The 19,468-nt window shown below is 44.9% G+C and overlaps 1 protein-coding gene across 2 annotated transcripts in view; it reads left to right on the plus strand.

The window, feature by feature from the left end:
• Eif2ak4 (eukaryotic translation initiation factor 2 alpha kinase 4) overlaps positions 1–19,468 on the plus strand; it is a 90,807-nt gene that overhangs the window by 18,295 nt on the left and 53,044 nt on the right. The window contains exons 5-9 of one of the 2 annotated variants that reach the window (XM_052722757.1): positions 2,138–2,218; positions 4,691–4,839; positions 9,664–9,779; positions 12,709–12,866; positions 14,370–14,905. In XM_052722757.1, coding sequence (XP_052578717.1) covers positions 2,138–2,218; positions 4,691–4,839; positions 9,664–9,779; positions 12,709–12,866; positions 14,370–14,905 — 1,040 coding nt within the window. Of the gene's footprint in view, positions 1–2,137; positions 2,219–4,690; positions 4,840–9,663; positions 9,780–12,708; positions 12,867–14,369; positions 14,906–19,468 lie in introns of those variants that run through there. The other variant, XM_052722758.1, reaches the window with a different exon arrangement.

A 19,468-nucleotide genomic window follows, 5' to 3' on the forward strand; every position in this document is an offset into this window, starting at 1 on the left:
GAGTTCACTGAGCGTCATTACCCGGCTCCCTCCCTTAGCCGTCTCTGCTGCCCTGAGAGCCCTTCTCCAGGTCTTTAAGGAGGACAGGGGACAAAGAGATAAGGGTCGTGTGACTGGGCTTCCTATGTCTCTAAGTCTGCCAAACTGTACCGGAGTTCACCGAATCTGGAAACTGTTTCCTCTGACTGAGAGATGTGTCTAATGTCCAGTGAATAGAAGAGCCAAGAGTTAAACTGACGTTCATGTTCACTAAACATCTCTATTCTTCCTTTAATCTGTCCTGAGCAGGAACTGTTTCCTGCCTCTAAAGATCCTTAAGGTGAAGATATTTTGTTCCCTAGATTTCCTTCTGGATTTTATTTTAAATTGTTTTCTGTTTAGCTGATAGATTGACCTAGTGAGAACTTAGGTGGGTGCAGGTTATAGAAAGAGACATTTCCCTAACACATTAGCAGCCAGTCCTCATTCAGTGATCTGTAGGATTCCTTTTGAGTAGGTTTTAATTGCTGACCTATGCTAGAGTCTACTGGTAAATTATTATTTCATCTGGTTTTCTCTTGAGTCTTCATATACTCTGAAGTTTCGTATCTTTGAATCCTTGTATTATTTGACAGGCCAGCCTACCCTTCCCCATCTTCATCTTCCATAGTTTTTAGCCATTCGCTTGCCTTCTCATTCCCCAGTTTCCTCTCCTCTCCTCTCCCTCTCTCTCTCTCTCTCTCCTTTTTTTTTTTTTTTTTTTTTGGTTTTTCAAGACAGGGTTTCTCTGTGTAGCTTTGTGCCTTTCCTGGAACTTACTCTATAGACCAGGCTGGCCTCGAACTCACAGAGATCCACCTGGCTCTGCCTCCCGAGTGCTGGGTTTAAAGGCGTGCGCCACCACCGCCCGGCAAACTCTCCCTCTCTTACCTCTTCTCTTTTTCCTTTCTTTCTTTTTCCTGAGGCAGGGTCTCACTGTGTAGCCCAGTGTGGGTACCACAGGCATGTGCCACATACCTGGTTTCATAGTGAACTATGAGATTGTTTCTTCAGATTCAACAAAACATATAAGCCTCCTGAGATTTTGATTGAAATTGGAGGAAGTCTGCATATTCATTTAGAAAGAATTAGTATCTCCTCCACACTAGACTTCCTATCTAGAACTGGATTTATTTCTATCTCTTGGTAAGAACGTCTGGTTTTCTTGCTAGAGCTATTACTCCTGGGACTTCTAAGACTTGGATTTTCCCCTCTTTAACTCGTCATACGTTTCATGGTGACATGTTTATGCATTCTTGGTCATACTCACCACTCCTGCTACCCTCTCCTACCCCTCCTTTTCTCCATCCTCTGGCTCCTTCCTCTTCCCAAACAGCCCCTTCCTGCTCTAGATTCTTGTGCCTGGTTCTTGTTCCTGCCTCCGTTTCTCGATCCTGTGCTATGGTAACACTCTGTGTGTTGCATCTGCAGAAGACTCTAATGTTTGACTGAGCAGGCCTCCCCTTCTCCATCTCTCTTTTCTGTTGAGAAGGCTCTCATCCACTTTTGCTTAGCTCCCACTAAAGTGTGTCTAGTCACCATCTAGAGTGAATATTTGTTCATCATTAGAAGTTAGCGTGTGTTTAACTAACAGTCTTTTTTGGTGTACTGCTGTAGCTACCTGTAAGTGTAGGTTATGTTCCCACATCTTATATTATTACTATTAATGTTTTTGATGAATTCCTTATAGTTTTGATGTAATTTAGAGTTGTGAGAACTAAGAAAAGTTGATGAAGATTGAAATACTAGTTCTAGTACTTAAAGGGATGATGGAGAAAGAAGATTAAGGTCATGGGGGATAGACATGGTGCCTGGGCCTTTACCACCCCAGGCCTAGGCTCTGAGGATATCCAGCTTCCATCATGCCTGTCCAGGTCCGTGGCAGAGAGCAGCCCCCATGCCTGGTCCCTGCACACAGGCAGATGGCAACGCTAGAGAAATGGAAAAGAACACAGACTTCCGACCCCGACCCCGCAGCGACACCGGCAGCACGGAGGAGGCGGGGCTCCTCCAAGCTCCTTGTGTGGATCATAGGAAACTCAAAAGCTGTGTGATTCCTGAGTTTCTCCGTTGAGTGCCTTTCAGAGATTGGTGTCTGACCTGGTCTGATTTGTTTCAGCAACGGGAAATCCTCCATGAAATTCAGCGAAGGAAAGAGGAGATCAAAGAGGAGAAGAGGAGGAAGGAGATGGCGAAGCAGGTGCTGTCCATTCTGTGCGAAGGGTTTGCGTTTCCTCCTGCAGTGTCTCCATCTCCAGTGGAGACACTCTGCCCTCCCGTGCTAAAATCAAAAACATACATTCCTTATGGTTTTGGCTGTTTGTTTTGTTTTCGTATTTGTGGTGGAGGGGCTTGAGACAGGCTCTTACTGTGAACCTGAGGCTGGCTTTTAACTCATAATATTTCATAGTCTAGCCTGTACTCATGACAGTTTTCTGCCTCAGCCTCCCTAACTCTGAGAGCACGCACATAAGTACTGTGCTCTGTTAATTGTGTATTTTTAGATTTCCCAAAGAGGTGACAAAATTCAGTGTTGTATGTTGTCTGTCAATGATTACAGTAATTTATCAAATGGGTCCAAAGAGGAGATTGGAGTTTTGTTAATTATCCTGGAATAGAATTTTTATTAAACAAACAAACAAAACAGTTTGTTCTTATAAAGAGCGAGTGGAGACCTTACATACCTGCCTGAAACTTAATTTGGTGGTAGAAAGGATGATTCACCAGCAAATTAAAAAAGAACAAACAGCTAATATGATGGGGGCACTCCTCACTGTCCTTCAAATAGTCTGCTGCAAGAGTCCCATGCATCAGGGACCTTATTTAAGCTTTTATTTTCCACTGCCTACTGTGACTTTAGACAAGACACTTTTGGTGACTGTCTTTTCTCACGTTAAAAACAAAAGGTCTGTAGTGCTGACAGCCCTGGGTAATGCCTCATACAAAGCTGATTTTCTGTTGCCTCCAGCCCTCACATCTTGCCTCTGGGCTGCCTCCCAGCAGCCATTCTTAGTTTTTGTTTTGTTTTAACCACCCATCTCTGATCCTCTCCTCTAGCCCTGTTTCCATGAAGAGTCTAAGACCTTTTACATAAAAATCTCATTCTCTCTCTCTCTTTTTTTTTTTTTTTAATTTTTTGAGACAGGGTTTCTCTGTGTAGTTTTGGTGCCTGCCCTGGATCTCGATCTGTAGACCAGGCTGGCCTCGAACTCACAGAGATCCACCTGGCTCTGCCTCTCAAGTGCTGGGATTAAAAGTGTGTCCCACCACCGCCCAGCCTAAAAATCCCATTCTCTTAAAGCTGTGACCTGGACTTCACTTCATGATCCAGGGTCAGCTTGGGGTGATGTACTCCGTTTGATATATATGCACACGCTCTTGTGTGCGCCTGTGGGTGCTGGCTGGGGTCCACTTAGCTTCCTCAGTGGTTTGCCACCTCTTTTTATTATTTTTTTTTAATGAGCACATGTTTTGTGTGCACACATGTCCATGTGCCACAAGTGTACAGGTTCAGAAGAGGATATCAGATCCTGTGGGATTAGAGTTACAGACAGTTGTGAGTTGCTGTGTGGGTGCTGGGAATCTAACCCAGGTCCTCTGGAAGAGCAGCCAGTGCTCTTAACCTCTGAACCGTCTCTCTAGCCCCTTCCACCTGTTTTTGAGACAGAGTCTCTTACTGAATTTAGCTATCTAGACTGGCTGGCCAGTGAGGCTCCGAGGCTCTCCTGATTCTGCTTTCCTGGTGGCACACCCCACCACATCCAGCTCCCTGCACTTGCTTGTCCAGCCAACCCCCTGGTACACATTACCTTTCTTAAGTTGAATCTGTTACACTGTAAGCTCTGATTTTTCCAACTGAGCAACCTGGACCCACTAGGAAGAAAGTCTTAGGAGAGATTGTATATATTAGGTTTGGCCTGTTGGGGGTTGTCTGGATTGCCAAAGACCCAGCCCACTGTAAGAGGCATAATTCCCTGGTTTTGGACCCTGGGCTATTGTTAATTCCAACGGTGAGAATAAGACCACTATCATGATTTGAGTCAAATTTGAAGCAAGCTTGATTTGTATTGGGGTGTACCCAAGAGCTGGCCAGCGACTGCCTCCTAAGTGGGGTTAAAGAGAGCAGCCCCAAATCCACTTCTTGGACCCCTTTTAAGGAGTAAAATCACGAGCAGTTTTACCAAGAGAGACAATGGGGCAATTAGGAAATACAAAAACCTTAAAAAACATCATGTGGTGGGGAAACTCAGGTCCTGGAAACAGCAACTCAGCTCTCACAGTAAATAGAAGCTTGTTTTTAAAAATACAGCAGAATGGCTTCTGCCTTCAAAATGGAGTCGGGCAGGTTCCTCAGCATAAGAGTAAGCTAGCCGAGTATGAGGCACGCTTACATCCATTTCTCTCTGCTCCTGACTGTAGATGGATGTGACCAGCTGCCTCAAGCTCCTGCCACTGTGACTCCCCACAGTGGTGGACTGTGACCAGAATTGTGAGCTGAAATAAACCCTTTTCTCCCTAAGTTGCTTCTTGACAGTATTTTAACACAGCAACAGGAAGGAAACTAAAACATCCGATCAAATAAACTGTTTCTTCTGTCCTGAGCGGGTGATTCCATATCGTGCTTATCAACCACTGTGCAGACAGCTGATGTGGGTCTCACTCCCTTTTCTAGGAACGTTTGGAAATTGCTAGTTTGCCAAACCAGGATCCTGTCTCTAAGAGAGACCCAGCAGGCCACAGAGCAGCCGTCCTTCTCCACGGAGGCTCTCCCGACTTCGTAGGAAATGGGAAAGCCCGGGCAAACTCCTCAGGAAGGTCCAGGTCAGTCCCCCCGACTTCTCGTGTGAGGGGGTGAAAGATGTGGAAGGAGAAAAATGACCGGCAGTGAACGTGGCTGGAATGTTCAGATAGAAATCTTAATACATTATTTAGCACTTTTATCAGAATCTGTTAGCTAGTTATATGAAACCAAGTTCTTACTGAACACTTTCTAAGTAACTTCCCATATTTGTTTTTGTGGCTAAGTACTCTACCACTGAGCTGCACTCCCAACCCTCTTTTCATCGTATTTTGAAGCAAATCTTACTTACAGCCCAGGTTGACCTCAAACTTGTGATCCTCTTGCCTCAACCTGCTGCTTGGCTCCAGGTACCTAATGGAGCCAGTTACACAGCCCGTTCCCCTTTAGAACAGCCTATGACACTTCACAGTCTCACCTTCAGTGAAGTTTTATTTGACTTGTGATGATTTAAAGATTTTACCATCTGAATCATCACCATCCACTCAGATTTCATGTTTCATGCTGTGTGTGTCTGAGCCTGTAATTTTTGTGTGGTGGTGGTGGGGGGAGACAGGTTCTCATGTAACTTGGCCTGACCTCACTCAAACTTTCTATGTAGCCAAGGATAACCTTGAACTTCCAGCCCTCCAACCTCTACCCTCTAAGTGCTGGGATTGCAGCGTGCCTGGTTTACTGGTTCCTAGGGGTTGAATCCAGGGCCTTGTGCATGCTGGGTAAGCACTCCATCAACTGAGCTACATGGCCAGCTGTAGTTAGATTAAACACAGATCGATGTGTAGGGTTTTCCAAAGAGGGCATAGTATAGAATACCCATTCCAAAAGTAGGGAGCCCCACCCTATGAGGTGGACTCCTGGGTTCTGTCACCAGAGGTCACAGAAAGAACACTGCTTTCTCCATGTCCTTTCCTACTTAAAGATTTTCTCTGTCCATGTGACCCCCTGAAAACCAGAAAGGAATTTGAATGCAGAAGCCATGAGTGGAGAGGTTATTAAATATTATAGGTTCTTCAGCTCACTTTAAAGTTTTATTTTTCTTGTGAATGTGTGTAGGGGTGTGTATGTGTTCGTGTGGTGTGTGTGTGTGTGTGTGTGTGTCCACACACATACTCGCTCAAACCTGCGCTTGCATACGGAGATGAAAGGCTAACCTGTGGCAGTCAGTCCCCCCCTTCTACCACACAGATATGCAGATTCAAGTTGTCAGGCATGGTGGCAAATGCCTTTATCCACTGGGCCATCCTACTGGCCCTCCTTTTTTTTTTTTTTTTTTTTTGTTATTAAGACCTTACATTCCTAATTTAGTCCCTAACATAGAGTTGCATTAGGTTCTCTGTCCTTCGTGAGACCTGACTGTTAGTACTTGGCTGTTTTGTTGAAACTACCTTCGTCTTATTAGGCTCAATGCTGCCCCAGCTACACAGCAAAGCTACTAACGGAAGTGATCTTTCCCCAAACTTCGAGCCCTCCATAACCAGAGCAGACCCTAGACAGAAGCTGCTGTCTTGTGAGCAGAGTGGGTCCTGGAAGGTTCTGCTAGCCTGGTTTGGCAGGCATTCCGAGTAAACAGTAGGCACTGCTGGCTGGCTTTTAAATTCTGTTCATTCCATAATCGTTCTCAGTGTCAGTTTCTCCTGACTGGCATGCGCCACACTTACTATTTGATTGACACTTGCACTTTTAAAATCATCCCCACTTATCCTTCAGTCCTGACTACCCTCTTAACACTTTTATCGTGTGTATGTATGTGTGTGTTTATTTATTCATGTCATTCACCTTATTTGTTGTGGTGCTGGGGATGAAGCTCAGAGCCTTGTACATACTAGGCAAGTGCTCTACCATTGAGCTGCATCTGCAGCCCTAACAAACACTGGTGCACTAGACAAGTGCTCCACCATTGAGCTACATCTGCAGCCCTAACATTGGTGCATTAGGCAAGTGCTCCACCATTGAGCTGCATCTGCAGCCCTAACACTGGTGCACTAGGCAAGTGCTCCACCATTGAGCTGCATCTGCAGCCCTAACACTGGTGCAGTGGTCAATTTTTTTTCAGTTCTTTGAGAATTTCATACAGTGTGTTTTATCAGCCCCCACCCCCTCCCAATTCAACCCCTACTTCCTCCCCACCCCACTCTATGGCCTCCTTTTTTGTGTCCTCTGTTCTTCAATCTGTCAGGCCAGTTTGTGCTGCTCATGTGTTCTTGGAAGTATGGTTTCCACTGGAGCGTGGCCTACGTACCAAGGGTTAAACTCTTAAAGAAAACTGCCCTTCTTTAGTTGCTAGTAGTGTCTCAGCTAGGGGTGGAACTGCATGTCACCTCCCCTTTCCATGCTGGGATTTAGCCTGGCTTGAGTTTGCACAGCTTTTGTGCATGCCGCCATCACAATCACTGTGAGTTTACATGTTCAACTGCCCTGTTGTATCCAGAGTACTATTTCCTTGTATCCATTCACCACATCCCCCTTCTCTTCTATAATGATCCCTGAGCTTTAGGAGGAGGAGAATGGGATATAGATGTCCAGTTAGGGCTGAGCCTTCCATGGTCTCTAATGCTCTGTACCATGGCCAGTTGTCTCTGTGTTCTCCACTGCAATCTCTGATGAGGCTTGAGAAATGCCCTAATCTGAGTATAGTGATGTCAATAGGAATTAGTTTAATACAATGTCCATTTAGCTAAATCATAGTAGTAAGTTCTCTTCTAGGGGCCTATCTAGCCACAGGTTCTTGGGCCAACAATGATGCCAGGTATGGGTTACATCTTGTGGAGTGGGACTTAAATCCAGTCAGAGTGGTTGGTGACTTCCATGCTGTTCATGCCACTATTACACCAGTAGGCACATCTTGTCAGGGCTGACCTTACTGTAGCTCACAGGGTTCACAGCTGGGCAAGGTCAACTTTATGCACACTATAAGATTACGTCACCCTCTTGTAGTGTGCATAGCTCCTTCTAGTACTCTGAAATTTAGCCGGTAGGGATGAAGCTTACAGGTCAGTACCAGCTTGATATCTCCATGTTCTGTGACTCAAGTTTGTGGTGATGAATATTCTAAAACACCTTCAAACCTGTCCAGTGAAGGACATTGGGATGGCCTGGACTAAAAGGACTGTGTAGCACCAGCTTCTGGCTGGGGCAGAGCTCAAACCGAGGGCTTCTAAATTCCTCGTGTGAGTCTGTCATTGGCTTTAGAACTTCATGTCCTTTTCTCTGCAAGCCCGTGTGCTCCTCTTTGCACAAGAAAAAACTTAAACAGAACTACAATGTATTGGACATGCCCCAGCATTTAGAACATGTAGGACATGTGTGGTATAAGAGACCATCTATGGAAAGAGGTCTCAGAAGGGCACAAATTGCAGGTAAGGAAGCAGAGACACTGGTTATGACTGAGCAGTGTTTGTATCTGGGAAAAGGTTGGAGATGTCCAAACAGGACAGGGAGCTAGTGAGAGATGAGGGGATGTAGGACTAGTGAAAGCCAGTAAGTGACCGTGCCACCAACCAAAGTCAAAAACCACAGGAAAATAAAACTGAATTCGACAGCGGAGGAAGACGATGCTGGTTGATTGTGGCTGCAGTGGTATGAGGAGTGAATGGGTGGAGGCTGCAGGGAAGACAGCAAGCGCATTGTTTGACTAGGAAGAGCCAAGGTAAGTGTGTGGAGAGTGCAGCCCAAGAGGGCAGTGTGGGGGTGAGAGGCAGAGATTGAGCATTCAGGATACAAGGACTAGCTGATGGACCAAGATTTCAGACAGGACTATAGGGAATGGAACTAGGCGTTGTCTACAGTCTGTCCTCAGTGTTGACTGCTGTCAGCGCCAGCTTTCTTTATGGGTGGGACCCTAGGGGTCATGGATTTCCCTCTGTGCTCCTTGTTTTCAGCAAAAGTATCACAAGTTGTGTTTAGCCTAAGAGATCTCTTTAGAGATCCACTGCAGACGTCATCAGAGGGTTTCTAATGAGTGTCCAAGCGTTTATAAGCTCTTTTCTTCACTGCTTGACTGTAACCCTTTCCCCCAACTTTTTATTATTTTTACATTCAAGTTTCTCAGCTTGTGCTCCCCACCCATGGTAGAGGAAGGAAAGGAGAGGAGAGATGAGGGCAGGGGAGAGATAACAGGAAAAAGAAACAGAAAATAGAGAGCTTAGTGTTTTGGGACAGTCACGGAGGGGAATGATAGATAGGGAGTATCTATCAAAGACAGTAAGAGGAGGAGGCCCAGACTGGAACTGTGAGGACTCTGAACCCCTGCTCTGAGTGTTCTCCAGATGCAGCTGTGCCTGGGAATAAAAAGATGGGGGATCTTTGAGGGACGAATAGAAACTGCTGCATCCAGTTGAACTTCTACAGCTATGGACGGCCAGTTGAACTTCCTATGATAATGAAATGTTCTGTGTCTCTACTGTCCATATAGTAGCCACCCAGCTCCAGGTGATTAAGGGCATAAGAACTTAACTTATTTTATTATTTTTTCATGTATGGTATGTGTGGGTGCCCTGTGCTTGTGTGGAGGTCAACTTTGTAGAGTTGGTTTTCTCCTTCCGTGTTCTAGGGATCAAACTCAGGTCATCAGGCTTTAAGATAAGCCTCTTTACCTACTGAGCCATCTTGCTGGGTCAAGAGCTGAATTATAACTTCCCCTTGAATGGAGTTTATGACATTCCTGTGTAAAAGGGAACAGTGGGAGGTGGGCAGTAAATAGTTTTCCATTAGAGGCTTCAACTCCATCCCTAATAGACACAGACACTACACTGAAGAGCCTAATAATTAGGAGGAATGGAGAGGCAAGAATTTCCTATGTGAACCGTAAGTTAAAGAAAAAAAAAACATTGTCCAAATTTATTTTTAAGGCGAGAACGTCAGTATTCTGTCTGTAGTGGTGAAGCCTCTCCCGGCTCGTGTGAAATGCTGTATTTCTGTGTGGGTAGCCCTGATCAGCTCATGGTGCACAAAGGGAAATGTGTTGGTGAGTAAACTAGACAAGTTCATTAAGTTTGCTTAGTCACAAAAGTTAATCCTATGTAACAGAGCAGACTGGAGACTGGCATCTACACCAGCATAGTCCAAGGAGGAAGAACCCCCTCCCCAGCAGGAAGCTGCAGTTCTGCTCCCGTTCCTCATGCCTGGGATGAGAAGCTACTCAGCTCCTCTAATGTAACATGGAAGTAAAACCATGCTCTTGGAAATATATAGGGGACAAATAGTCCTAAACGTTGTATCATGTGCATCTGGTACTGATGAAATGTGTATACACAAAATGAGCCCTGATACATGTGATCTTTAATAACCAAATCACTGCTTTTTCCTCTACGGTGCTGGGGATTGAACCAAGATCCTTGTGCATGCTGAACCAGTACTCAACCACTGAGTCACATCCCAGGCCCTATCTCCTCATCTCAAGTTACTATACATCTGCCTGGCATTTTCCTACATGGCACATTGTACCTGGCCAGAAAAAAACACTTTATTTTCTCTACATCTTATTTAGCAGTTGTCTCTGGTGGCTACTTGGAATGAACCTTTCTCTACAAGTCAGGATTTTAATTTTTTCTCTAATCCAGTTTTCTGTATTGACTTTCGTAGCCATATAGACAAGCTGCCAGGGCTTGCTTTCAAGTAGTGAATTTAACAATTAACTTTTATCTTCAATCCTATAAATATTCTTGCCAGAATCAATGGACAGTATATCAAAACTCAAGCTTGCTTGCTTGCAGCATCTTTTCCTTCATTTTAAGGTGGTACAAATAAGCCGGAGAACAGCTAATGAGTGGGCAGCAGATGGAGGCGAAGAAACCGACATCTGAAGAGTCTGTGATCTGGCCACTCACCCTGGCTACTGTGATAGCAGCCTAGACAGATAGGACTCTGCAGACACAGGGCTGACGTACTCAAAACAGCCACTAGGCAGGGTCAAGACTGTGGTGGAGGTGGCTGACCTTGGACTTGAGACTGCCCTTGACTCAGACCTTTCATGTTCATGAACTATCAACATGAAACTCCCTGCTTTAATAATCTGGGAAGGCAAAATCCTCAGACTCTTAGTGTCACTGGTGCTTATTAGTTAGTCGCCTCCAGTGATTTCATCAGGAGACACATGTTAACTATCAAAAGTAAGTTATTTATTTCCTCACAATTTGGGTCTGGCATTGTAAATAGTCCCTAATTTTGTATAAAGATTTTTTTGTAACCATCAACTAATATTTTTTATTTTGAAAAACAACAGATTAATGTTTATTTTTGAATTTAAAGTTGGTGGAGCTAGAGAATAGAGAATGGTCTGTGGCTGTGGCTGTGGCTGAGGCCCTGACTCACCTGGATGAGTGAGTTGCTGGTGGGTGACAGCTTCAGTCAGTGTCCTGCCAACACTTCTCCTTCAGCTCTGTCTTGTCATCCTAACAAGATTCCTTGGGTTGCCTCCACCAAGAAAAAGGTGCTAGGAGGGTAGCAAACTGAAATTATAATATAAAATCCCTAGCAATTATGGAATGTCTCCACAGTGCCAGCGAGGTAGCGTAGTGGATAGGGGCACTTACCTGGCATCGCAAGTTTGGTACCCAGAAACCACATGGTAGAAGGAAAGAAGTGACTCCAGGAAGTTGTCTTCTCATCCCCACACATATACGTGTACACGTATGCACATACAATAACTAAATGTTTTATTTATATACACGTGTAGTACGTGCATACACATAAAATAAATAAATGTTTTACTTATATATGTGTATGTGCAAGCACATACAATAAGTCAATGTTTTATTTATATATGCATATATACATATGCAACAATGCACTGGTCATCACACAAATTGAATGAGACCTCATGTGAATCATGTCATCCTCCATCCCATAAACTTAGTGTCACTGTCTCCAATGAACTGCTCAATACATGTTTTTAAAGTTGCTTTCTTTAGTTGACAAGTTTCCAAACATTGGATTTTCCCTCTTAAGGCTAAGACTTTTAGGAGTCATTATCACTTGCAAATAATTAGATTATTGTAGTTAAAAATCTCTAAATTGCCAGAATTTCCCTGAAGTAAAAGCTGCCTTGTCAAATGCAGAGTCTAGGTAAGCTAATTCAGCCATAATTCTCCAAAGTACCTTTGCTAAAACTGTCTTCTAGATGCAGGTTATTTCTGCTTCTGAGTTTTCAAATGAAAACATAATTATCAGTGGCTTTTAAATGATTTTTCTTCATTCGGAAAGTGAAGTAATGTCCTGAAAAAATAGTCTTTTTTTACTAAGAGGAAAGGATTAGGCTGAGGAGATAGCTGGACAGTAAAGTAGCTTGCAAGAAGACCTGACTGCAACCCCAGAACCGACATTTCAAATAATAAAAGAAAGCTGAGCATGGTGGCATGTACTTGTAATACAAGTGCTGGGGAGGTGGGCAGATTCTTTTTTTTTTTTTAAGGTTTATTTATTTCTTTTATGTGCATTGGTGTTTTGCCTGCATGTATGCCTGTGTGAGGGTGTTGGATCCCCTGGAACTGGAGTTGCAGATGGTTGTGAGCTGCCATGTGGGTGCTTGGAATTGAATCTGTGTCTTGTGGAAGAGCAGCCAGTGCTCTTAACTGCTGAGCCATCTCTCCAGCCCTAGGTGGCAGATTCTTGGGGCTCACTGGCCAGCCACTGGGTGACTTCCAGGCCAGTGAGAGACCCTGCCTCAAAAACAGCATGAGGACCAGCACCCAAGCCATGCATACATATTCTCATTCTCTCTTTGTCTCTCTCTCTCTCTTTCTCTCTCTCTCTCTCTCTCTCTCTCTCTCTCTCTCTCTCTCTCTCTCTCTCTCTCTCTCTCTCATACAGACACACACACACACACACACACACACACACACACTTGCACACACATTTACAGAAAGTGGGCAATGACCTTTTCTGTCTTTCTACAGGCAGTGATGAGCAACTGGGGAAGGTGGTGTACAATGCTTTGGAAACAGCCACGGGCAGCTTTGTCTTATTGTATGAGTGGGTCCTTCAGTGGCAGAAAAAGATGGGCCCATTCCTTACCAGTCAAGAAAGAGAGAAGATCGATAAGTGCAAAAAGCAAGTAGGTAACCAGCATGATAGCACACACCTGTAATGCCCATGGCTGGCCAAAGTCCTCACCTCAAGCTGTGAATGATGAAAGAAAAAGCCTGTGTTCCATTGGCTCCCACAGATGGTCCACAGAGTGTGAGGACCGTGGGAGAGCCACACCTCCCCTGGGCCTCAGCCCTGCTCCCACCTCTAACCAGGCACAGCCACATGCCCTCCTGTCTCAGCCCCTGTGACTTCGGCCTGGCTGAGGTCAGTTACCTCTTAATAGCTGTGCCGTTTACAATCACTTTTTTTTTTTTTCTCTTTTAAAATGCTGCTTTAAAACTGAATTTTGAGGCCGGGTGGTGGTGGCGCACGCCTTTAATCCCAGCATTCGGGAGGCAGAGCCAGGTGGATCTCTGTGAGTTCGAGGCCAGCCTAGTCTACAGAGTGAGATCCAGGACCAGGCGCAAAGCTACACAGAGAAACCCTGTCTCAAAAAACCAAAAAAAAAAAAAAAAAAACACTGAATTTTGAGGGTTCAAGGTTTTCTTTTGGTTTTGTGCAGTGCTGTGAATGAGAAAAGAATTTTACGTGCGTATATGATGCTGAACTCAGGGTAGCATTTAATATTGTATGCTGTCTGTACTTAATGAAGAGGTTAGTAAACAACCAAAGCAGGAGAATTCTGAAGCACACCAAAATCAGTAGTTATTTTTGGATGGTGATCATATAAATAAGTTTGAGTATTTTTTCCCTTTGTGTTTTAGTTTAGGTTTACTATTGCTGTGAAGAGACACCATGACTACAGCAACTCTTATAAAGAAAACGCTTAATTGAGGATGGCTCACTTACAGTTTCAGAGGTTCAATTTTTTGTGATCATGAAGGGGTGCATGGCAGCATGCAGGCAGACATGGTGCTGGAGCTGAGAATGCTACAGCTTGCAGGCAACAGGAAGTCAACTGCCTGTCACACTGAGGGAAACTTGAGAAAAAGAGACCTCAAAGCCCGCCCCCACAGTGGCACACTTCCTCCAACAAGGCCCCACCTCCTTCTAGTGCCATCCCTTTGGGGGCCATTTTATTTCAAACCACCACAGTGGAGAGATATATATATTTCCTTTTTGCAGTGCTGGGAATTAAATTTAAGGTCTCCTGCCTGCTGGATAGATGCTCTACCGCTGAGATTTTAAATTTTTTATGATAACCTTAGTATAATCAGAAAGTGCTATCTTAGATATGATGATGTTTCTTTTCTTTCTTTTTTTTTTCTGCTAGCCATATCATCCAAAAAAAAATAATAATAAAATTGATTTTAAAAGCCCCTCAGCAATTTTTATGGTATTTGGACACTCAGTTTTGACATTGAAGTAAATAATTAGCTAAATTATCAGTTAGCTTGATTCACCAGTTTAGGGGAAGATTCAGGTCATGGCATCTTGTTTACCTGTCTTTGAAAGTGTATTTTCTATCTCACTCCTTAATTTTGTAGTGAAACACAAGTTAATGCCATTTGCGTAATACTCTTCTCAGATTCAAGGAGCAGAAACAGAATTCAGCTCCCTGGTGAAACTGAGCCATCCAAATATCGTACGCTACTTTGCAATGAACTCCAGGGAGCAGGAGGACTCCATCGTGGTAGACATCTTGGCAGAGCACGTCAGTGGGATCTCTCTTGCTGCACACCTGAGCCACGCGGGCCCAATCCCTGTGCACCAGCTGCGCAAGTACACAGCTCAGCTCCTGGCAGGCCTGGATTACCTGCACAGCAACTCCGTGGTGCACAAGGTTCTGAGCGCATCCAGTGTCCTGGTAGATGCCGAGGGCACTGTAAAGATAACGGACTACAGCATCTCTAAGCGTCTGGCAGACATTTGCAAGGAGGATGTTTTTGAGCAAACTCGGGTTCGATTTAGTGACAGTGCCCTGCCTTATAAAACAGGAAAGAAAGGGGATGTGTGGCATCTTGGCCTTCTGCTGCTGTCTCTTAGCCAAGGACAGGAGTGTGGAGAGTACCCCGTGACCATCCCCAGTGACTTACCAGCTGACTTCCAAGATTTCCTGAAGAAGTGAGTATCACTGACTGCTCAGTTGCACTTTTCTTCTGTGCGTCCAAGGAATGGGGAAGCTGAGACTTGAGGAGAGGAGCCAGGGTGAACTCTTTTCCCGGGCTCGTGTGTTCCGTTTCCTCATCACGGTCTTCCACATTCTCCTAAACCCACTTGAGTTTAATAATTGATTCTCAGACTATTTTGGGGGGACTGCCTGGAATACTCTAGAATTTTCCCCATTCCTGTCTGTCGCACAAGGGTTGGCAGTAGTGACAGAGAGACGCCCTGGGTGTTCATATGATAGACCTTCTCCGTCCACTTTGCTGCTGAATCCTAAGGGACCAAAGAGGAGGCCTCAGGAGACCCGTTGAGAAATCTGTTCTGCCCCCTCTCTTCCTGACTTCTCCTCTCCAGTGGCTGTCTCCCTCAGCCAGGTCAGAGGGTCAAATGGCCACCTGTGTCAGCCAGAGGATTATCCGTATTTGTGACTCACAGGTACATAATCATTGCAAAGCCAGCTTTAAAAAGTGTGTGTGTCTGTCTGTCTGTGTGTCTGTGTGTCCTGTGTCTCTGAGTACAAGAACCCACTGACATGACATGTGGAGGTCAGGGAACAACTATCTGGAATCTGCTCTCTGCTTCCACGGTGGATCCAGGGATCGAACTCAGGTTGTCAAATCATCAGGCTTGTGGGGCAAGCACTTTCTCTCACTGCCGTCTCACTGGCCCAAAGCCAGGCTCTGTCTAGCTGGAGAGGATCCTTACTACAGAAGCTTTCCTCGGACCTAGAGTATTTGTCCAGGTCATCCCCCGCCGTGTTTTCTACCCTAACCCTAACTGTTCTCAGTCTAAGCCAGTGCTACCTCCTCACAGAGGAGGAGTGCCCTTCAGTGTGGGTTGTCCAGTACTCCCCTGGTCCAGCCTCCTGCAGCAGCTTTTCCCTTCCCCGCACTGTCCTGGTTCTCACCCTTGTTTGCCTAGCCATTCACTTCGGCTCACTTCATCTCTCTGCATTCTTTTTTTTTTTTTTTTTTTTTTTTGAGACAGGGTTTCTCTGTGTAGCTTTGCGCCTCTCCTGGAACTCACTCTGTAGCCCAGGCTGGCCTCGAACTCACAGAGATCCGCCTGCCTCTGCCTCCCGAGTGCTGGGATTAAAGGTGTGCGCCACCACCGCCCTGCTATCTCTGCATTCTTTTCTCTGGCCTTCACATTTCTCTTTGCCCATCTCCAGTTGACCTGACCCATAGTGACCTCTTGTCACTCTCTAGCTTGCTGGTCACTAGTATGGAAGTCCCTGAATTTGAGCATCTTGCACACGTCAGTGTCTGTCAGTGGTGTTCTGCACAGGTGATGGCAGCCACATAGACTGAATGTGGCATTGGAGCTGTGTTCATTTATGCAGCACGCTCTATAAACCACCTGATGACGCATGCTCAGGCTGTGCCCTGTTATCAAGCAACAGGTAGCATTTAAACAAGGGTGTTGATGCGTCACAAAAAGTAGCCACAGTCAGTCATTCCTGTGAGGAGAGGGGCCAACTTTGATTCTGTATGCAACATTCTCTCCTTAAAGTATATAAACTTACCATTTCTAGAGAAATCTCTTATTTCTTTTAAATGAAGTAGAACGTTTAAAACCATTTATTTAAATGCACTCCACAATGAAGGTAGCCGCAATGACAGATGGGATGTTGAGTTCCTAGTGGAAAATCTTACTTCCGTCTTGCCCATGTCACCTTGAGCCCTCTACTCCTGTCTGCTGGTCAGGAGTGTTTCAGTCAAGGGCGGCACTAATGGATTCAAAAAAACGACACAAGAGGTTTATGCTAAAGGCGTTTTTACCTCAGTAGCAAGCAGTGGGTCGGAGGGTTGAACTCTCCTGGTCCCCTTATAGAAACAGCTCCTCTGTCACTTCTGAAGTTGAGATCTGAGGTTTATTCTGACTCTCTTAGCAGAACTGTCACCTGAGGTGCTGTGTGTGCTCCTCTCTTCTGGGAGGGCTCTGAGGGACTGCTTGGTTGGGGTGGATAGCAGTTGGGGTGTGGGGTCCTTAGCTTTGCTCTCCACCCCAGTTAGCAAAAGCCCAGTGGCTCCCATCTGTGATCCCTGCCATGCTTAGTAACACCCTTGGGAAGTCAGCTGTGAGGCGGGTGAGAGCTCAGGAGCTGGAGCCAGATGGCAGATCGGGTCCCACCAACAAGATCCTGGTAGCTCTGCATATCTGAAAATACAAGTAATTCTCAGTAGCTTTAAACTTTCTCTGATCCACATCTGTTGTCACATCAGTCACATTAATGTCACAGTTGAGAGAGAGTTGATAGTGCTCTTCAGAAATCTAACACAGCATGGGGGAGGTGGTGTGTGTGTGTGTAAGTAACTGGGAATAATCCCAGCAGTAGGAGAATGTGTAGTAAATAAATTCTGGTAGTCCCCTGGCTGTTTCTGGGTTCAGTGAGTTGACACCTAGAAAGGCTGCCACAGGCCCCTGCTGAGTCAGTACTGTACCTCTCACCACCTCAGCAGTGGGAGCTGCCGAAGGTTCCAGGCCTGCATCCCTTCTGCTTTCAAAGCTGGAGCTAGTGTTGCCTCTGCTGCTGGTAGCCCCCAAACTGCCAAAATGATTGATTCCGAGACTGTAACATTTTCAAGTGAGAGCCACTGAAGAGTGCAGTTCGCTCTCAGCAAGCGCTAAACCTTTTCTGATCCAGATGTGCTGCGTCAGTCACATTGATGTCAAGGTGGACTTAGGGTAGGTAGTGCACTTAGAACAGTGTGTGTAGGGATGATCAGTACACTGAGTGTGTAAACCTGGAAATAACCCCAACAGAACTAGGAGAACATACAAATTAATTCCAGTAGGTCCAAGCTGACATGGGCGTTTGGAAGGATCTTTTCTGACACTTAGCTGAAAAGGCCCCTTGCAAGTTAAAAACTGATATGTACAAGATAATGTTGTCTAAAAGCTTCAATAATCTCAACAGCATCATGCTTGGGTTGTTCTGCATTTATATATGGAAATAGATAGGAAAGGGTCTAGAGTAATGCACATTAAGAGATTAAGAGGAAGGAGAAATCAGAGGCAAGAACTTTGTTTTTGGTTTTTGTTTGTTTTTTTGAGACAGAGTCTCACTTTATATTTCTAACTCGTCTGTAACTTGCTATGTAGACCAGGCTGGCCTTGAACTCACAGAGATTCTCCTGCTCTGCCTCCCAAGTGCTTGGATTAGAGTTGTGCGCCATGCCCTACAAGACTAGCTTTTTTTTTTCTTTTTTTCTTTTTTTGTCGGATGTGGGTGGCACATGCCTGTATCTTACTTGGGAGAATGAGGAAAGAAGACTGCAAATTCAAGGCCAATCTGGAAAGTACAGTAGAGCCCTGTCTCAGATGTGCAGTAAGGGTGCTAGAGAGCTAAGCAGTTGAGAGCACTTGGTGCTCTTACAGAGAACTTGAGTTTGGTTCCAAGACTCACATGGTGGCTCACAACTATCCATACTCCAGTTCCAGGGGACCCAGCACCCTCGTAACTTCTCACATGGTGCACATATTTACATGTAGGCAAAAAAAAAATCATATACATAAAATCAAATTAAATCTGGAAATAAAGTAAGGCCAGGCGTGGTGGTGCACACTTTTAATCTCAGTTTTCTGGAGGCAGAGGCAGGCAGAACTCTGAGTTCTAGGCCAGCCTGGTCTACAGAGTCAGTTCCAGGTCATAGTGAGTTACGTAGTGAGACCCTGTCTCAAAAGTAAAATAAAATACTTTATAATTTTTGAATAATATTTTTAATATTTGCAAGAATTTTCTCTTACTGGTATAATTGAAATTTATTTTAAACGTAGCAGAAAATATAATTGTATACATATGATGTTCTCTTGCCCTTTCCAGGTGTAAACTAGTGCTTTACCTCTTCATGCTACGACATAAAAACTAAGTTATCCTTCATGATAGCTACCGTTATTACTTCATGTATGTGTCACTTTAAGCAGAGTCAAATGTGGTCAGGGATCCCACTTTGAGAATTCCTGGTATGGCTTTTTGTGATTCATCCAAAGGAAAACAAAACTGACTTGTTAGAACATCAAATGCCAAGTATGTAAGCTCAAGGAATGGATATTGAAGGTGTGTGGTGAAATGTGGGACTTTTCAACAGTGCTGCTCAGCGTATTTCAGGTTCATCAGCATCTGGTTGTTCTCTTTGGAAAACTTAATTTACGCCTGGTCCCCAGCAGGCTTAGTTCAACAGGGCAAGTGACCAAGCTGCTAACAGAAGTGAAAATCCAAAGCTGGCATCTGTGCTCTGAGAGCATTTCAAGTCACTCCATGCCGCTGTCGTTGGCACAATGCAGTTCTTTGGTCCAGTTTCTTTTTTTCTCATTTTCTACTTACATCCAGTCTGCTGTGGGACATGCAAACCCTGAAATGGTGTTTACTCATTTAAATTCACTTTTTTTTTTTTTTTTTTTGGTTTTTCAAGACAGGGTTTCTCTGTGTAGCTTTGCACCTCTCCTGGAACTCACTTGGTAGCCCAGGCTGGCCTCGAACTCACAGCGATCCACCTGGCTCTGCCTCCCAAGTGCTGG

This window comes from Peromyscus californicus, unplaced genomic scaffold (assembly GCF_007827085.1).
Source record: "Peromyscus californicus insignis strain IS unplaced genomic scaffold, ASM782708v3 Scaffold_7__1_contigs__length_154581171, whole genome shotgun sequence".
NCBI classification, from domain to species: Eukaryota; Metazoa; Chordata; class Mammalia; order Rodentia; family Cricetidae; genus Peromyscus; species Peromyscus californicus.